Source organism: Colletotrichum scovillei (genome assembly GCF_011075155.1).
Source record: "Colletotrichum scovillei strain TJNH1 chromosome Unknown Contig00002, whole genome shotgun sequence".
NCBI lineage: Eukaryota > Fungi > Ascomycota > Sordariomycetes > Glomerellales > Glomerellaceae > Colletotrichum > Colletotrichum scovillei.
The window spans coordinates 2,969,508-2,988,176 of NW_023336260.1; the positions used below are offsets into that span (position 1 = coordinate 2,969,508).

Here is an 18,669-nt window from a genome sequence, read left to right on the forward strand (position 1 = left end):
CTATCGACTGGCGTTGACACATGAAAGCCCGGGGGTTTCCTGAAACAGGTTGTTCGCCCTGGAGCTCTACACGCAGCTGGGCAGGCTTCGTCCTCGCATAGAGGCGACTCAGGTCATCCCCGTGCAAATGAATTGCAGCCACTACCTTACGCTGCGCGACTGCTCGCGAGGGTGTGCAGAGCTTGCTACTGTGGGCGGGAGATAGGAAGCTAAGGTACCTAAGCAACCAAAGATGCTAGGTTCCGTTGATCATCCAGGCGGGGGTCCTCTCACAGAAAGGACCCCGCTGTCGGGTCGGATCAGCTGTGGAGGGGTACCTTGTGAGGGGCTACTTCAGGGTCCAACTGAGGAGCACTTGCCAAGGCACCGGCCATGGAGCCCAAACACCTCACCTCACGAAAACATCTGGCCCGGTTCTCAACGACTGAACATATTGTATCGCCTGCTCCGGCGTGTGCAAGCATCGAGCTGCGTCATTTGAGTTGCACTACCGACATGAGTAGTTTGTGGACGGCCCGGGGGCTTGTGGTCCCCTACCCATGTACAGCTAGCTAGCTTGCTCCATAAGGTACCTTACAGGATGTGATCGTAGTGGTTCCATTCTACCGCCTGTGCTGCTCAGGTTGTTGATTGTGGCTGTGAACCGGGAGGCCTATCCGACCAAATCAACAGTCTGCCACAGATTCATTGGATGCCGTTCGATTCTGATTCGACGTTGCTTCTGATTTCGGAGGGGGCATGCCATGATGCATGGCCAGCTCAGGGCTCCTGAGACAGTTGATCGCCCGCTTGGTGATGCGGAGACGTGGCTCGCCTGTGCTATTTACAAAGAGCTATCAAAACCTGGGACTGCCTTACTTTGCTCTTTAGTTCTTCTCATTCGCGTCTTCTTTCCTCTCCTCATCATCACTTCTCTGTTTTCTTCACTTCTTGCAAGACTAAGCGTTCTCTGCCACAAGAACCCCCACACTATTACATCATTACCCATCATCATCATCAAGCTACGACAAGCTTCTTCGCAATGGACAAGCTCATGAACGCCGCGCAGGAGTACCTCGCCAAGGACGACGATAAGCCCAAGCAGCACCAGCAGCAGGGCTACGGTATGTGTGCTCGTTCTCGCTCTTTACAAGCCTGATTGCCTTCCATTGGGATAGGATACCTTGGTACCCCGCTGTCCCGGATCTTAACCCCGCCCCCGCCCCTGAATATCACCCAAAGTGAAAGAGACGGAGAAAGAAGAAGCGTTTGACTGATTGTGATGCTGGAAATCTAGGTCAACCCCTTCCCGGCGGCGATAGTAAGTTTTCTTCTCATGCTAAAGTCTTTCCATCTCATGTTTTTTTTTGTTTTTGTTTTTTTCTTTTTTTAAATCGGACCGAGTTCTCGTTGCATTTGGGAGATGTCAATCAAATTGCTTGGTTTGATTAGCTGCGTGTAATTGACTGGCAGAGACAGAAATTGAGAGTTCAAGTGCTAGCTAGCTAATCACCTCATGTGTTGAAAAACAGAGTCCCACGGAGGCAACTACCCCGCCGGCGCCGGAGCCTTCGCCGACGACGATGACGAGGACGATTACCGCCACGCCGCCAACGAGGCCTCGCGCCACGCGGGATCGCACGGCGACACGGATCTGTTTTCGAGCGTGCTCGGCGCCTTGACGCAGAAGAAGGGACAGTTGAGGAACGAGGATATTGACGAGGATGGTGCGTTGGTTTCTTGTCTTTCTGGACGCCACTACCCTATACCCCCCTTTACACTTCTTTCCAACGAGCAAATTCTCTTTTGATTCCTGAATACCTCGTGGTACCATGGTGTCGAAAAGACAGGAGAGGTAAAGAGGGGAGTGAATGAGAGAGAGGGAGAAAAAAGAAAAAAGAAAAAAGAGAAAAAAAAACTCATCTACACCAGAACATCAGTACTGATCTAGAGTAAACAGAGGCCGTCAACAAGCACAAGAAATACTTTGGCGACGACGACGACGACGACGAAAAGGCAGACGACAAGGGCCTCGGCGCCGCGGCCGCGATGCAGGCGCTCAAGATGTTCTCGAGCGGGCAGACGGGCGGACAGAAACAGTCCCAGGGCGGGTTCGCCGGTCTCGCCATGGCCGAGGCCAGTCGGGTGAGTTTCCCCCTCTACACTTACACATTCGTCTACGCCTCCATCTGCACCTACATATCCATCTTCGCCTCTGCTCTACTCCCCCGATCAGCCACACCCTTCGGTTGGCGTGGAAGGAGTAGAACAAGTACAAATGTAAACTAACCCCCCCGCTTCTCTCTCCAATAGCTCTTTGACCAGCGCCAGTCCCAGGGTAAGGTCGCCGACGGCACGAGCAAGGAGTCTGCCATCCAGCAGGCGGGCGAGATGGCGCTCAAGATGTATTTCAAGAGCCAGGGGCAGCAGCAGGGTGGTATCATGGGCCTGGCGTCCAAGTTTATGAAATAAAGTGTCTGTCCAAAATCTCACGATAGATACGGAGAAAGCACGGGGAAACCCACAAAGGGCATGACAACGAAATGAAATGAAGTGACTGATATAAAGACCCCCTGGAATTGTTCTGTGCTTGATTCATCATCATGATTAGATTTTTTGCAGGCTAGAGGTACTGAGATACGATTACATTGTTTTCTGATATACTTGCAGTGGACACACCATGGTGCATGAATACGCTCCCTGCCCTTAGATGTTCTTCTTTGCCTCGAGGCCGCCGTTCTTGGCAACCTCGACGACATCCACCCACCCCTCGGGCCTCTGCCGCCCCTCGGCGACCAAGTACGTCTCGGCCTCCTTCGCCCAGCCGAGAAGCTGCTCCTCGCAACCCCACTCCGCCATGGCCATGAGCCCGATGGGGACCTTACCCTCGCCCTGCACGGGATCGACGTAGCCCACGGGCGCCGTGACGGCGGGACACCCGCTCACGTTGGCGACGTAGACGTAGCTCATGTTGGCAATGGTGGTGTTGGCATCAGAGACGCCGTACGCGTCGTCGCCGGGTTGGCGGGGCCAACCGGGGAGCGGGGTGGTGGGCGTGACGATGAGCATGCCCGGGTTCTGCTCGTAGAGCCAGGCGACGTGCTTCATGAGCAGGTCGCGGAGCTGGGCGTACTTCATGTAGTCGCCGGCGGGCGTCTGCGTGCCGACGGACATTGTGATCTTGTTGGCGTGGTTGATGATGGACTGCCACTGTTCCGGGTCCGGGTGGCGGTGGCGGGCGAGGTCCTGCATTTCCGTTACGCAGGTGGCCGAGTGCATGAGCTGGATCTCGCGGAGGTAGGGGATCTTGATGGGGACGACGGTGTAGCCTTGGGATTTGAAGTGGTCTACGGCGCGGCGGCAGATTTTGGCGACGGACGGGTCTGCGCGGGACCACCACGCCTCGTCGATGCCGATGAGTTTCGGGGCGGAGGGGGAGTGTGCCGGGGAGGGGGTGTAGAGCCCTTGGATGGGGTCGTCTGGGTTCGGGCGGGACATGAGGCGGTAGGTGATTGTGAGGTCGGCGACGGTGGCGGCGAGGGGGCCGACTACGCAGACGGACGAGTTCATTGCCATTGTGCGGTGGTGGGAGGGCTTCAGGCCGTAGACGGAGTTGAAGGAGCTCGGGATGCGGATGGAGCCGCCGGCGTCGGTGCCGATTGCGATGGGCACTATGCCGGCGCCAAGGGCGGAGCCGGCTCCGGAGGAGGAACCGCCGGGGTAGTACGATTTGTTGTGCCAGTTGGTGGGTGTTCCCCAACGGGGCTATTTTCAGAAAGTCAGCTATTGAACCAAAGGGTTTACAAAGATTTCGTCTTCTGAAACACCGTATTCTTGACTCACGTTGCAACCGTTGGTATCTATAGGCCCTGTCAGCTTGTTCTTGTAAGTCTTGTTGGAGAGCGGCAATACGGACCTCCTCCCAGCTCATGCATGGCATTCTTGCCTAAGACGATGGCGCCGGCGGCCTCAAGTTGCTGGACAGGCCATATCGTCTTGTCGGCGGCCTTGAACCACGGCAGGTCGGGACGGTACTGCATTCCATTGTGGCTAACATAGCCCTTGACGTCGCAGTCATCCTTGACACCAATGGGGACGCCGTCGAGGGGCCCCAGGGTCTTGCCATGCTTCCATCGCTCAGTGGAGGCGCGGGCTGCGTCGATGGCGAGGTCCTCACGGCCGTGGGATGCCACCCAGGCGTTTGCGTAGGGTCCCGTCTCGGGCGGCGGGTGACCTTCTGCGCGCCGGATCAGGGGCAACAGTGACTGGACTACGTCCAGCGGGGTGACGGCTCCTGAGGCGTAGAGGGCCTGGTAATCTGCGCTGGACAGGTAGCGGCCTGGTTGGTCTTGCGGTGCCGGGGTTGTCAGGTCCTTGGTGAGCGCGAGAGGTTCCGGGTGGGATCCCGTTTCGGAGAGGACGAGTACATCGGGCTGTTGATGAGTGTCAGCGGCATGGAGGTTAGATTGCGAGTGTCATTTGAAGCTCAGCAGTGAGCAGGAGGTTGAGAAGAAGAAGACGGACCTGGAAGCGGTATCTGTAATCGACGAGGCCCGGGAGGTCTCTAATGGAGCCGAACTTGGCGTTGCGCCAGAAGAAGCGCTGGATGACGCCGGAGTTGGCGAGTCTACGTAGAATGGGTCAGCTCAAGAGCTAGCATGTGAGTGAGACTCAATACGTACGCCGTTGCACCCGCCACAAGAGGCCAGCCGCGGAGGACGGGGTTCTGGTCCTCCTTTTGGGTCTCTGTCTTTACTTGCGTCGGCGCCTCGCGGGCACCGGGGTAATTGGCATATTTGCGGTTCGGAGCCATTGTGTATTTCGTCGGACTGTGAAGTTGCTCCCCGATTTTTTTGAAAACTGATTTGGTGTCTTTACGTCGTGGACCGCAGTTGACACGGACGCCGAGGCAGTTGGTCAAGGATGAGTGTCTTTTGGACCAGCCGACGTGTTACGAAGGAAGAAGAGTTGGAGCTATACGAAAACGTCGAAGCAGAGCTAAAGTAGATTAAAGAAAAGTCTCAAAACCTGGATAGCAGGATCAGAAGCCGTTGGGAAGGGCCGTCGAGGGGACCCTTTTGGGGGAAGGTCAAGCTCGGCTGAGTGAATTTAGAGTTTCAGGGGGGTTGTTGTTGCTTGAAGAAGCAACGGAGAGGGACCCTAGGCTGGGAGCTTTGGCCTGGGAGACTAAGGTAGGTAGAGTATGTGTAGCTTCTTAGGAGCGGACACTCGGACGATTTTGGAGGTTGAGGGCGAGCAAAAGTTGAAACGAAACGGATAAGCGAAGCGGAGCAGATGGGAAGTACTCTCTGTTCGGACTACTGTGTTTCTTTCCCTTCCATCACTCCGTAATCACGTCGGACTAAGGTAAGGAGGGGTGTGGAGGGCTCCCTTGCGTTAGCTCGTCTTACCTTACCTCAGATGTCTGTGGTTGGTGATGCTTCTGAGTGCTGAGGTAGAAAACTATTGAACATAGGTACTCCGTATACTCCGTAGCGAGAAAGCCTTTCAGGTTTCGGGACCCGCGCGGGAGCTCGGATCAGCGCGGTGCAGCGCACGCTGCAAGCTCTCTTCTCTAGGTACTAAGTAAGAGCGGTTCCCAGCAGCTGAAAGCCCCATTTTCCCAAGAGTTCCTGGGGCTAAAAACTTGCCAAGGTATCGCCGGTCGACCGACCTTCCCTGCCCAGTGTTAAAGATAAACGCAGGCACGTTTGGCACTCGCAGACGTCACGAGCAGCTTCATATGCCTCGGCATCTCCAGTCGAGTTCTGGTGCTAAAGGTGTGGAGACTGGGGAGAGGGGACGGCGGCGCGCTGCCTATCTCGTGCTTTGGTGACATTCTCGTCGAGAGCCCGTGTTGCTATTGGCCGCGCAGTTGATGTGCGGGCAGGTCTCCAATTGACTTGTCTTATTCGCTAGACCAGCCACAGAGACCCCTCCGACTGGATCCGAATGGGCAGCACGTAAGACGTAAGGTAAGATAGGTTTATGCCCATCCAGCTGGATTCGCTGTGAATAGACATTGGAAGCCAGACAAGTCTGCTCAACTCACCAGGGTCCGGATGCATTAAAGCGAGCACCAGAAAGGGTCCGAGTTTTTGGGGTTGCTTCTCTGTCAATGTTGTTGTTTCTGCCAGTGTGAGATGCGCAAAGGAGCGGTCTGGGGGCCCGCGTACGGGGTTCCTCGCTTTATCGCTATCGAAGGGGGTCAACATACCGTCCCGTCCCGGACCATCTTATCTTATCGATAGGACAGAGAGATAAGGTCACTCGGTGCGCGCAGCGTCGCAGTCGCGTCGGGGCCACCTTCCCAACCCCACACTCAAGCCGATCTCCCGTCGGTCAAGACACCTCGAGGCGCACGCGACCTGAAGAAGGCGCAAAGAAAAAAAAAACCCAGTAACTGGCGCCTTCCGAGTCCCGACTACGGATACATCCGCGGAGTTTTTTTTTTTTTCTTTTTTTTCCTTTTCTCACTTACAAAAAAAAAAAGAAAAGCCAGTTGGGTAAGGTACCGTACCTTACTTTTGTTTTCCAGTCTGCATGTAGGGTCCTGTTCAAAGATATATTTGCACATCATATAGACTGTCTAATAAACGCCTCAAACTAAAGATACGACATGATCGAAACCGCGGCCATCGCAATCCTGTCCCCGACGCCCGCGAATCTTTACCCCAGGATCCCATGATTTGCACATTCCCACGATGGCACGATCGCCACTGCCCCGGGAGGGCGCTAGAGGCAAGGGAGCACCAACCCATCTGGTTTTGGCACTTTTTTTTTTCCTCTTTACCCCGCCATCCCGCTATGAGCTAGTTTCCGTAAACTGCCGTCGAGGAATCGTTTCCAGAAAAGTGAACTTCACATGCATTTCCGAATTGGCGAGGCATAGACTAGGCTCTCATGCAGGTGCATGCGTCTTTCTCCACATCTCAATTCGAGTTCGTTCGGATTCCACTAAGCTTTTATCACGATATGGCAGATTTCTGAGAGCATTTCCCACATAATTTCACGCTTCATGGAGCACTCAGTGACGAGGAAAGGAGCCATTCCCATTTTTGACTCTGTACTTCTACATACGGCCGCGCTGTTCCCGTAGGAATAAGCTGTTTTCTGGCCAGATGCCCATTTCGCTCGCTCGCTCGGAACCAAGACGCCGTTCCCCTTGATTGGAAGTTTCCTCCAAGAAGCCAACGAGGGCCCAAGGTTTCTTCTCAATCCCTATGTCCATGCCGTTTCCCACGGCAGCCAAACGAGTGATTCTCCCATGTTTCCTGAGGGGTGTCATACCAGAGAGAGAAAAAGAGAGAGGGAAAATGATGAGATACAAAGAACTGAAAAATCCCAAACGCCATGCCAATCCGAGTTCCGTAAAAAACGAAGGAAGTGAAAATCCTTTTTTCTTTTTCTTCTTGCTCATCAGCCCATGTCCGGAAATTCGTCTGAATGCTGGTCATAATCGTGGGTGTTGTTGAGAGCGTAAAAATATTCAAAGAAGCCCTGGCCTCTGCAAGGGCATCTGGTGGTGTCGTGAAAAGAGGTAAAGCGGTTTTGTTGATGAGTTGTTTTGGGGCTTGGGGTATATGATGAAAGGTAAAATGCAGTGGGACAAGGGCTGCCTTGTCCGCCCGTTGTCATGATGATAGGATCTGTCTCATTCATGCTCGGAGTTGTTGTGTACCATGTTGTGTGATGTGGCGGGAGAATGCGGACTGGGCGGTGAGCGCCAGGATGACGCTGAGGTGAACAAGGGGCGAAGATGGCAGGCGTAGGCCGAGAGAGTGCTTTCTTCTGAACAAGCTCTTTATTTCTTGGCCATGTTGGTCTGGAGTCGCAGAATTCTAGTCCGGAACCAAAGAACGAAGCTCGTCCAGGCACCCTGCGTCTTGCGCTTGGCTGTCTGGGAGCGACGGGGACCTTCGAACATGAGCTCATCAGCAACAGGCTCTTGACCCTGGTTGGTGCTGGCGTAGTTGCGGCTGGCAAATCCAACGTCGCCCTGGGCACCCATGGCCAGCTTCTCAGCATCGGTAGTGGCCTTCTTGGCATCCGAGGGAGTCTTCTTGCGACTGATGGAAGGGCGGATGATGTCGCTGGAGCTGTTGCGGGTGCTGTGGGAGAAGCTCTGCTTTCGGGCGGCCTCCTTTGCCTCTCTCTTCATCATCTGGTGCTGCTCACGCTCGTAGCGCTGTGCCTCTTTGAAATCGGCACGCTCTCGGTCGCGCATGTCCTTCTTGTCCTTCTTCTCACTCTTCTGACGCTCCTTCTCCTCCCAACGGCGGCGCTCCTGGCGGATACGCTCCTGGTGGTAGTTGGAGTCGAGCTCAGAACGAGAGCGAAGGCGGAAGCCGTCAATGGAGGTGCGAAGAGGCGACATGGCAGTGACGGAGGTTGAGGGTGAAGCTGAGGATAAAGGTGAAAGTACAGGTGCTGTACTACTGGGGGCAGCTGACTCTGAAAGCCTGCCTGCTGAGATGTTGATATCCGAGTGACTAGATACGTGGACTAGTCGTGATGAGGTAGTGTTTGAATTTGTACGACTGGTGTTGATGCGCAACGACGGAGGACCAGTATGGTTGTTGATATCAGATAGAGAGGAAGTGCGGCTTGCCAGTGAGGGTCGCCTGGGGTAAGAAGAGGAGGAAGGATTGCTGGTGATGGGGATTGCAGAAGATGAGGGTAATGGCGGGTGGTATTTGTTGCGATGATGTAAATAATGTTGATCGAGCAGATCGTCGTCGTCTTCTGTTATTGTCGGGGAGTAGTCGCGGGGAGCAGGTATGCCGGCAGAAATATTGGTGTTGCTATTGCTGTTGGCGTGTTCGATGCTGGCGAGAGAATTGGCGTACGAGAGAGGTGGTGTTGAGGTACGCGGTGTTTGTTGGAAAGGGTGGACGAAGCTGCCGTTTCGCTGGCCACTGCCACTTGTAGCAACACTGACGTGGGAGGTGCCGCTGGTTGAACGGGCGTGGGAGAATTTGCTCCTTCCGTTGTTGATGCTGCCGCTGTGGTGAAGTTCGGTGGCCGAGATGCTGAAGCTGACGTCCCTTCCCCCAAAAGATCCTTCCCTCTCTCGTCCCAGGCTGCCACCACCCAAACTGCTCCCATAGTTTCCAAACATTGTCTGCTGCTCATCCCACCCACGGTCCAAATCCAACGAGTTCTTTTCCGAGTGCGACAGCTTCTTCAGTATCGGCTTCACCACTGGTTTACTTCGCGACTTGGACAATTTGCCCGACACCGCAGCGCCCGTTACATCCGTGTACGAAGTCATCCTTGCTGACCTTGTTGTTTACAGGCAGATTACACCTCTTGCACCCGTCTCCAGCTCCGGTCCCTGTCCTTTCCTACGCTCTCCTGATGACGGCGTCGCGTGCTGGTGCTGCCGACGTCGATCGCGGTGGCGGCAGCTTGCTTGACGGATCAAGCTTTTCTCTCGACCAACTGGTGATGGCGATGGCCAGGCTGCCAGACCGGGACGAGTCCTACACCATGCAGGCCGGGGCCGCAGACCGCACCCCAGTCTCTCAGAGACGACTCTCTTTACAGCGACTATGATCACCGGACGCGATGCATGGATCGGGCAATGGGAGATACGCAATGGCGACAAAAGGCGACGGCAGCGGCGACAACGGCTGCTATGGTTCGATGCCAAAGACGACGCGATGTGTCTGGTAGTGACTGTGAGCAAATTTAAATCCACCGAGACGAAGAAGCGGCGGTCATGTCATCCAACATACGGTGAGACTTGGACCCAGATGGGAGGGGGAGCGAGATGAGCGGCGCCGGGGGGGTTATCTAATGGGCGAGATGAAAGGTGGGAGCGACAGGCTGACGCAGCGGAATGGGCGGAGTCCCCAGGCGGATGGGATGGGATGGGACGGGATAGGATGAGCGATGGGGAAGAGTGTGTGGCGGTCGTCTCGGCCTGCCTCACCTTGTCGTTTTCAGCAGACACTGCCCACGCAGAACTGATTCAGCGACTGCAAGGCCAAGAGCTCGTCGGCTCAACCCGAGTGCGAGTAGGCCAAGAACGACTGTCGTTGCCGTTGTCGTCCTCGTTGTCGTCACCCTCCAAGAACGACTGTCGTTGCCGTTGTCGTCCTCGTTGTCGTCACTCCTCTTCACCTGCTGCTGCTGCTGCTGCTACGTCGTCGTCGCCGTAGTGCTTGCTGCGAGTAGCAGTGGAAGACAGCTACACGGTCTACCTGCTCCAGCGGAGAAACAAGATGAGGGGAGGGAAAACGAGAATGGGGAAACGAGACACAAGAGTGACAAGACACCCCAAGCAAGTTCAAGTTGCACAAGGGCCAACACCGACCGTCCGCATCGGCACCAGGAAACAGCGAGCCCAGGCCACCGCCAAAAAGTGCGCCGAGCATCCGCAACCCGCTTGGCTACGCCTGAATCAGCCTCATTCCTTTCCCAACTGGCATGGAGCACGTGGGGGAGACCAAGAAATGCGCCCGGAGAAGGATCGAGTGCACCGAGCTGGAGCGCGAGACTTTGACATGGAAGAAGGAGGGGTTACCCTTCTAAAGCGGAAGCAGTGGTGTGGCGTCGTTTGGAACCTTTAGCCCGCCGGTTTTTTTAAGGTTACGGGCTCTCAGGACAGGCCCAGACGGCTCAGCGTTCCAGAGGTTGCTTCCGGAGTGTCTTGCCCCAGGGAGCGCGGTCGACTTGCGTTTCTTTTCGCTATATCTCTGGATGGCTGACTGGGTTGGGTTTGTTTACAACGAAGCGGATATGTTTTGTTGATGTTGCGGCTTTTTCCCAGGGTCTGTCCCCGAACAAGGCGTTACCGGTGAGGTGAGAGAAAAGGCGGGCTCGTGGGCCTCAGGTGATCGAATGAGAGGGCCTGGAGAAGTGAGACTGGAGACTGGAGAATCAGAACTAATGAATATTATCTGGGTCCGGTCCCGGGGTCGACCGGGTGGGAACAGACGGGGATTTGACGTCGGCGATGGCAAAGAAGCAGGGCAAAGCGAAGCCGTGCAAGCGATGGTGTGAAGGGGGCCTGCGAATCTACGGCCACTGCGCCGAGGACTATTGTGGAGAGGACGGCATTGGCGCTGGTGGTGTTTCTCTCCCGCGTTGCTAAAGGCAGTGGCAGTGATCATGGTAGTGACATTGGCTGCCTCTGCTGAGTTTCTTTCTGCTCACCACCTCAACGCCGAGCGCAGTGCAAAGAGAACGTGACCTACATACACGAACAAGACTAACCCCCCGGTTTCCGGGCGCACCGCCGCACACAAGCACGCGCGCAAACGCAAGAACTGCGTCTAGCAATCCCACGTTACCTTACGCCCAGCCAAGGCCGAAGCAGGAATGGAACAGCGGACCAACTAACGGTCAGAGATTGATGGGATGAGATGGGATGGACGACGTGGGCGAAAGATGAGAGAAGGTGCCAGGTGCCAGTCTCCCCGTCGACGGCCTTGCTCTGTAGTAACGGTACCAACAAACGGCTTCTCGCACACAGGACACACTGACTGGCACAACCTTACACCAGCAACCCCCAAGCAAAGTGTGTGTGTAAGAGACACACACAGCGGTTGGCAGGTCACCCTCACCTTGTCGTGCGTCGGATCAGTCTCATCTAAACACACAATTCGCCGATTGCAATTTCCAAATAAAAAATCTTTCGCGCGTGGCGAAACCAGAACAACAAGAAAGCCTCCAGGAACATCTGTTTGCGGATGATGCAAGTCACAGCAGCGGCCAGCCCCAGCCGCAGAGAGAACAAGACGAACAGAAAACAAGATCCTTTCAAAGAGAGATGCCGCGAGACACAGGCCGTCTGGGACACAAAGTCGACCCCATCGTTCTCGAATTGAAACAGAGCTGCATCAAGCTAAAAGGCTACACTCTGCGAATGAAAACGCTCCAAATCCCACGTCCCGGCACCCATCCCCAGCCCCCCTTCCGGGCCCTCCCTCAATAATCCTCATGCGCTTGTCCACTCACCGTCTGCAGCCCATTCCTAGTCAGGTTCGCGCTTCACGGGATGTCCTCCACATGCGAACATGGGCGACGAGAAGGAACGGGGCAAAGTGCTCTCTCCGGCAAATCATCTTGACCGTCACTTTCCATCACCCACCAGTGGCCAGTTGCAAACGCCAGACTCTCATGAATCAACATGAATCTCCGGCCCGAATGCTAGGCTCACCTAACCACCCCCACAATCCTGCATCCTTTAGAGATGACGCTTGCTTTCCCCCAATCACCATCGTCAAGTGCCTCACCACAGGTCCGGAGTGCTGTGCTCAGTGTGTTGCAGGACAAAGCTTGCCTCTCGTGTGCTTATTATATCTGCTGTCAACGTCAAAGGTCACCCAGGCCAAAGTCAAAAGTTCAGAAGTATTTCCCTTCTCGACTCTGGATTTAATCTAGCACGCCATGCCTTGTTCATTGTCAAAGGCACTCCCTTGACATGGCAAAACTTCAAGAGACATCCGATGACGATGACGAGCCTCGGGCCGCTTCGTGGCAGCAGCATCAGCAGCAGCAGCATACAATTTCGCCCAGGACTAGGGTTTGGACATGATACACCAAGACAGAAAGCCGACTCGGTTAACAACATGGACGATGCGGCAGCCTTCGTACGTAGTCTTTTCCTCGATATGTGGGCTGGGCCATTGGTGCTGCCACTACGGTACCGCCGCCGCCGCAACCACCACCACCACCACTACCTCTAGCAACACCAACGCCAGCGTCAACGAAATTCCTGTTTTGCTGGCTTCCAGCTCTGTTCTCTGACAGGCTGCTCCCCGCACAATGCCAACCTGTAGTTGCACGAATCAAGTTGCTCGGCCAGCTCAGCAAGGTGAAGCGACTGCAGGACCACTACCAACCACAACCCTTCTTGCTCGGACTCTGTGGCATGTTTACCCCGCCACCAAGAAGCCTTGCAGATAAATGTCGAATCCTCCTGGAATTCCAAAAACAGACCCGCCCGGTCTTTGTGCATACTCGCTTGACCACTGCCAGAGTGACTTTGGAAACTGGAATTCTTCTGGGACTCTCATCCAACGTCATCACTGATATTGGCGTGGCTCTTTTGGGCTGGCATAGGTAGCCACAGATGCGCCCGCGGGCGCAAACATGAAGCTCCGGGGCGTTGAGCAGCATCAATTGAGTGATGAAAATAAAGCCCAATCGAATAGCGAGGCGGGCGATACTCGCGGGCCACATCCGCAAAACTCTCACCATTTTTGATGGCTTGACGGCGCTGGGCTTGCCCCACTCTCCTCCGACCCGGCCCCTCTCCCCGACAATGCCCATCTGAACTCAATCTTGAGTTGCATCTCCAACCATGTTTCGACCACTGCACAGATTGTTGCGACCAACCTCGCTCGGACTCGAAGGCAAACCCCGAATCCTGAGTGGTCAAAGACTCTGACCGTGACATCTGGCCTCGACCCGCCTCTTTTTTTCCATCGGAATTCCACGTTTCTGGCACCTAGTTTGAAAATGATACTGCAGGGGGAGGACGAGTATGTTGGAGTGAGTGTGAAGAAACAAACCACTCGCAAGGCTTCCTCGGCCGATGATTGTAAGTTGCAAGCAAACCGACAAGGCAGAACATAGCAGTGAAGACTTCGGTTTCTGCGCGACCTCTTTGGCTACTGCAGCCTCTTGGCTTGCTTACAGGGCTCCCCGCTACTCTCCCCCTCTTCTTGAGGAACAATATGTGTCTGGCCTCGATGCATGTCGGGTGTATGTACGTACGGGGACTATTTTCAAGCCCGCAGCACGGGAGCATGAGCGTATACCTCAAAATAGCCCCGGCCGCTGTCCCGTTCCCAAAGTCTCCTGTTCCGACGGGGTCTCGACGTCCGGCGGCGCTGTTGGTTCCCAATTTCCCGCAAAGTTGCTGGCCTTTCTTTTCGGTTTTTGGCTTTCTTTGGAAGTATAAATCTATATCAAGAATTCGGACCAAAACATGTTTGTTTCGGCTTTATTCTGCCAATGCCTCGAGGTCCATGAAGCGGTTCATCGGAATAGTCTATCTAAGGTAGGCATGAAGAAGTCGGCACTTGGACCAATGGGAATAGCCGTGTGTCTATTCCCAGCTGAATTCGCGAGCACCTACCTGGATGGTAAATTAAACCCATAAGTCAGAGATTGAAGATATTTTCTTTTCAATTTGGTTATGTTGCTATTCTTGAGATCAAGAAAGACGTCGGTCTCAGCTAGATCGGTCCTTTCGGCCCAACGGGATATTCCTCACCTCTTCTGTTTTGGTTTTACGATCGACATCGCTTCCTACTGCTGCCGCCGCGGCCGCCGCCGCTAGGCTGGTGGTCCCTGATGATCAGTCCCTCCCGGGCCGGAACGAGACTAGACTAGACGTCCTAAGCTGCCTTGGCATAAAAGATCGTCCTAAGAAAAGCTCATTTTTTGCCTCACATTAGTTGCCGTCTTTTCTTAAGTTTTTGGTCAGTCAGTGAGTGATAAGCATCATCTTCTGTCTGTCAAAATCGCCGTAGGTTTTTACGGCGACGGACGGGCTCAGCTGGTGATCCGATGATGGGGAGAAAGTTTTTAAATCCCCATTATGCGTAAGAGACTTTGGCTAGACGAGAGATCATTTGCGGGGGAACGGAACTCGTGCCTTGCTCTGTTAGCCTTGTGTCAACATCACACAGTCCTCATGGAGATCACCCATGGGCTCTCTGACCTTCTCTAAGCCTTTTCTACTTTGAAACACGTTGGCATTTTCGTTTCTTTCATATGCCTTTATAACCTTGGATATTAGGAGAATCTCTTCATGCTTTGAAGAATTTAGGGCGAACCAAAAAGATAGTATAGTAATGGGTTTTTGAGACCTTATGCAATGCTTTTGATACTTAATGTTAGACGACATATTCAAAACGTTAGATGAGTTGCATTGCATAGGTCATGATAGACTCGCGCGAGCTCAGTAGTCCTGGCATGCGGTGCCTTCATCCGAGTGTGTTTGGTTCGTTTGATGGCATGGCATGGCATTCTTGTGCAATGCTTGTCATGCGTAAAGTGTCCTGTCTAATGATTCGGTGGCAATCAGTCGGCATCTATAGTGCACGATAACTTGATGATCTGGAGTTTTCTTGTAAAGAATTGAACCTGTGTCATTTGAGTCTACTTTCAACGATCCTGCGAGGACTCTCTGGAGTAACTGTAGCTTCATACAGAAGGTGGCTTGGGAGACCAAATGCCCATAGCTCTCTCTCTCTCTCTCTCTCTCTCTCTCTCTCTCTCTTTTCGTGATCGGAAATCTTGAGATCGTCCCTGCGCCAACCTGATGAGTATCCGTCGAGGTTTTTGGCGTTCCTACTGGTGTAATTTAGAATGAGTCTTGCCATGATGTATAGCATGAGACTACCTGCGACTAAAGTCATCAGAAACCTAGTTTTAAAGAAGTTGGTTAGAGAAGGTAGCATCTTGTGATATCTCATGTATATCTCCAGCGACGGGCACTGGTGATATCCACGGACTGGTCCAGCGAGACAAAAGATGCTGTGCGAACCCGAACAGAAATAGGCCATTTCCCTTTCACAATATCAACATCCGGACAGGAAATTCAATAATCATGATAATGAAAACAAAAAAAGAGTTCACCACCGATGTGGCTACATCTCTTGGTGCTCATACTGGGACTCGAACTCGGAAACTCGGTAAGCATGTCGTCGAGTAGGCATAGGGGCGTATTGCTTGTTGACCATGAACCACCTCACCACCCAGCCAGTTTGACCTGACCCCCCGACCTAGAGGGGCGCCTGCTGGCTGGTGACGGGAATGCACTTGAGGGGGTATATATGGGCTTGTTGGTTGCGGTTGTGGTGTGTATTGGTGAGCGCTGGGCGAATACACGATGACGCAGGATGAGGTTTCACTGAGTAAGGGAGATGATTCGTTTCGGTCTTGGTCCCTCGCGCCTTCTACTGTAGCTGGATGTGCTCATTTCTTAAGTAGGCCGTGATAGATGAGGTGAGATGAGATGATTCACCAGCCCAGTCTGGACCTTCGAGAGTAATATGTAGGCCCTCAATGTTTTCCTTCCAACGAATGTCGCCTGACTCTCCCTTCCAGACGAGAACACTGCTTGCGCACTCCACGTGGCAAGGAACTATGAATTTACGTTCCTAAACTCAACCAGTATCTCACCTAGCTTGCGTTGCTCTCGGAGTAAACTGTATTAGAGACCGTCACTCTGTGCCTCCATTCTTCTTTAGGCACTTCATCTCTCGAGTCTCCGTTCCTGCATGGGAGTTGTCCCCCCCAAGCTCATGAGAAGTATATAGTCCAACGATTCATGATGTTTCTTGCTGGTCTTCTACATCTTTCGTAAGAGCTACATTGCTGAACGAGGCTTCAAATTCCAGACTCAATTATGCTGGCCTTGGACATCAATCCATACTCACCTTGGCCAGGCATGGAAGCATGAGCTTAGCTTTCACACACCCTCGGGGATCACGCTGAATGTCGCGAGGTACCGGATTTACGTGTCTATCATGGCAGTAAGAAAATACACTTGATGGATTTTCATAGATGTTCTACGATGGCCTACTCTATAGACCACAATCTTTGCGCCATCGTACGTCAGAGGGACGGGCTATCCTGGCTATCCTTCACTCGACATATATCACGCAGAGACAGGAAGAGGCCACAAGATCCAGAGGTGTAGCCCAAATACACAAGAGACTCACGGATATATGCCTTGGATAAACCCTATTCATAATGAGTGTTCCAGCAACCAATAGACACTGTAAGCGTCTTATACATAGATATGCGAAACGTAATATCCAGTCCTCAAGAGACACATCATAGTCGCGAGACACACCTCTCAGATATAACTCTCTTTTTTCACAAATAAACCATACAAGCCTCCGACTGTATTCAGAAGCGACAATAACCACATCAACTCCCAGCCCGTCAAATGATATATCTCATCCTCCACAAAGTCCTCCTCCATCTCCATCCCCCCTCAACGCACGCGATATCCACACCGGTGAGAGCCCATCGCTGATGAATGACGACCACATAAACAGTCATGTGTTTTTTCCTCACCATGGCTGATGGAGGGGGGGAGATGCCCAAGGGGGCTGCTTACATCGGTGAGTAGGGGTTGGAAAACGCGGGGGTGGTGGGTGGGCTGTTCGTTTCGCTCGGCTAAGCAGAGCCAGAGAGTGCAGTCAATGAGTGAGAATGACAGCCCGAGAGAGCAGCCAGCCCCACGCTTGCTTGAGGCTCGCTTGAGGCTCGCTTTTGCCTGCCTGCCTGTCTTTCCCCCTTCCCCTCCTTTCCGTCCTTCCGTCATGGCACCATTCGTTTTCAACGGCATACAGCCTCACCGATGTTGCCTATTCCAGAATACCGGTCAAGAAAAAAAAGGGTACCTACAAGCTGGGGGATGGATGGAGTGAGCCAGCTTTTTGCCCCCCGGGAGCCCCCCTCCCCCTCCCCCTCCCGGTGAGCTGGCTTTTGATAAGGGGATGCGGTGTCGTCTGACCGAGTGGGATGCGGATTTGTTATATATGAATGATGACAGAGTTTCTCTCTAAATACTATGGTGTGCCCGGCTTCATGTTCATGGTCCAGCCTCTGTGTTCCTCTTTTGATCTCCTCCATGCCCGACAGTCTGACCCCGAGACGTGTGCCTCGCTGTCATTTTCGCCGGTTCCTATGGTAGCACGCCCGATTACTGCATACCTTTTCGATATGTCTCGTGATGGATGTCCGGACGGTACAGAGAACAGTTGCACGGCGGGGATATCAGAAGAATCCGGATCTTGAAGGACGTCACCTCGAAACGGGATACTCGAATCTCCAAGCCGGCCGGTCACAGATGAAGTCTGGAGCATTGCGGAGCCATCTTGAACTGAGGTCCGTGTGGAACCTCCGCAGAGGGAACGGATAACCACACCGGACACTCACCAACACCGCCGATCCCCTTCCGAATCAAGTACACGATGAGCCGCACGCGGTGTAGCCGACCGACCCCGAGCCGCTGCTTCTCCCGCCCAATACCTCGCCGACGACCGTCCTGACCATCAGTAGCCGCGGGTAGGCAACGCCTCACCGAACCGACTCGCTGTCCTGCTCATCGGAGGCAGGCAAGCAGGATGCTTACCGTCTGTCTATCTAACTCTCAGTATCGAGCGCCGCTCCTCTGCGCAGCCCGTCCTGGTGTCCTCGCCACCTCCTATCCGACATGCGGACAGCAACCTTGGAAAGCCAGTCTCCCAAGTTGGTCGACGACATGAATGGTCCCGCATTTTATCTCTCGTACTTCTACATTACCTTCGAAATGAGCTCGTCAGCAGCAAACAAGAGTCGCGATTTGTCGAAGTTTGTCATATCTCGGGCGCGTATGTATCGTATCCTCGGCGGACGCCAGCAACACATCCTACGTCGTGCTCACAGTGGACTCCCCTTTGGCGAAGGATAGCCCGTATTTTCAATAACTGAAGCGGGATATTGGCTTCCCCTCATGGCTCGCCTCGGCGAGGGCGCCAAAGCCGTTTCACGCGAGGCCCACCTTCACTCGAAAGACATACTTGCAACGATTCTCACTGGACCCACGTGTAGGCTCGGGGCGTCGTTATCTGCCACTCGAAGTAAACAGCCTCTTCGCCAGGTCGAGATTCATCGTACGAGGGGCTTCCTCGGACCCCAATAACCGACAACCTACCCTGCGCACAGGTG

At 53.8% G+C, this 18,669-nt stretch overlaps 3 protein-coding genes across 3 annotated transcripts; 1 reads left to right on the plus strand and 2 right to left on the minus strand.

The window, feature by feature from the left end:
- Positions 1 to 1,021: 1,021 nt before the first annotated feature.
- Positions 1,022 to 2,451, plus strand: HER10_EVM0007188 (uncharacterized protein; the record flags this gene model as incomplete). The annotated part of the gene is made up of 5 exons (XM_035476752.1): positions 1,022 to 1,103; positions 1,277 to 1,300; positions 1,512 to 1,706; positions 1,940 to 2,124; positions 2,293 to 2,451. 5 exons carry the CDS (start codon positions 1,022 to 1,024, stop codon positions 2,449 to 2,451), a joined length of 645 nt encoding a protein of 214 aa, XP_035337338.1.
- A 234-nt stretch (positions 2,452 to 2,685) lies between these two features.
- Positions 2,686 to 4,792, minus strand: HER10_EVM0009846 (amidase; the record flags this gene model as incomplete). Its single annotated transcript, XM_035479319.1, has 5 exons — positions 2,686 to 3,744; positions 3,823 to 3,839; positions 3,896 to 4,412; positions 4,504 to 4,606; positions 4,662 to 4,792. 5 exons carry the CDS (start codon positions 4,790 to 4,792, stop codon positions 2,686 to 2,688), a joined length of 1,827 nt encoding a protein of 608 aa, XP_035337575.1.
- A 2,218-nt stretch (positions 4,793 to 7,010) lies between these two features.
- HER10_EVM0009003 (uncharacterized protein) lies at positions 7,011 to 10,974 on the minus strand. The gene has a single exon (XM_035478506.1). It carries the CDS (start codon positions 9,251 to 9,253, stop codon positions 7,784 to 7,786), a length of 1,470 nt encoding a protein of 489 aa, XP_035337502.1. The 5' UTR covers positions 9,254 to 10,974; the 3' UTR covers positions 7,011 to 7,783.
- Positions 10,975 to 18,669: the final 7,695 nt, after the last annotated feature.

Coding starts and splice junctions, on each gene's coding strand:
- HER10_EVM0009003 (XM_035478506.1), bottom strand. CDS start 9,253: ATGACTTCGTACACGGATGTAACGGGCGCTGCGGTGTCGGGCAAATTG.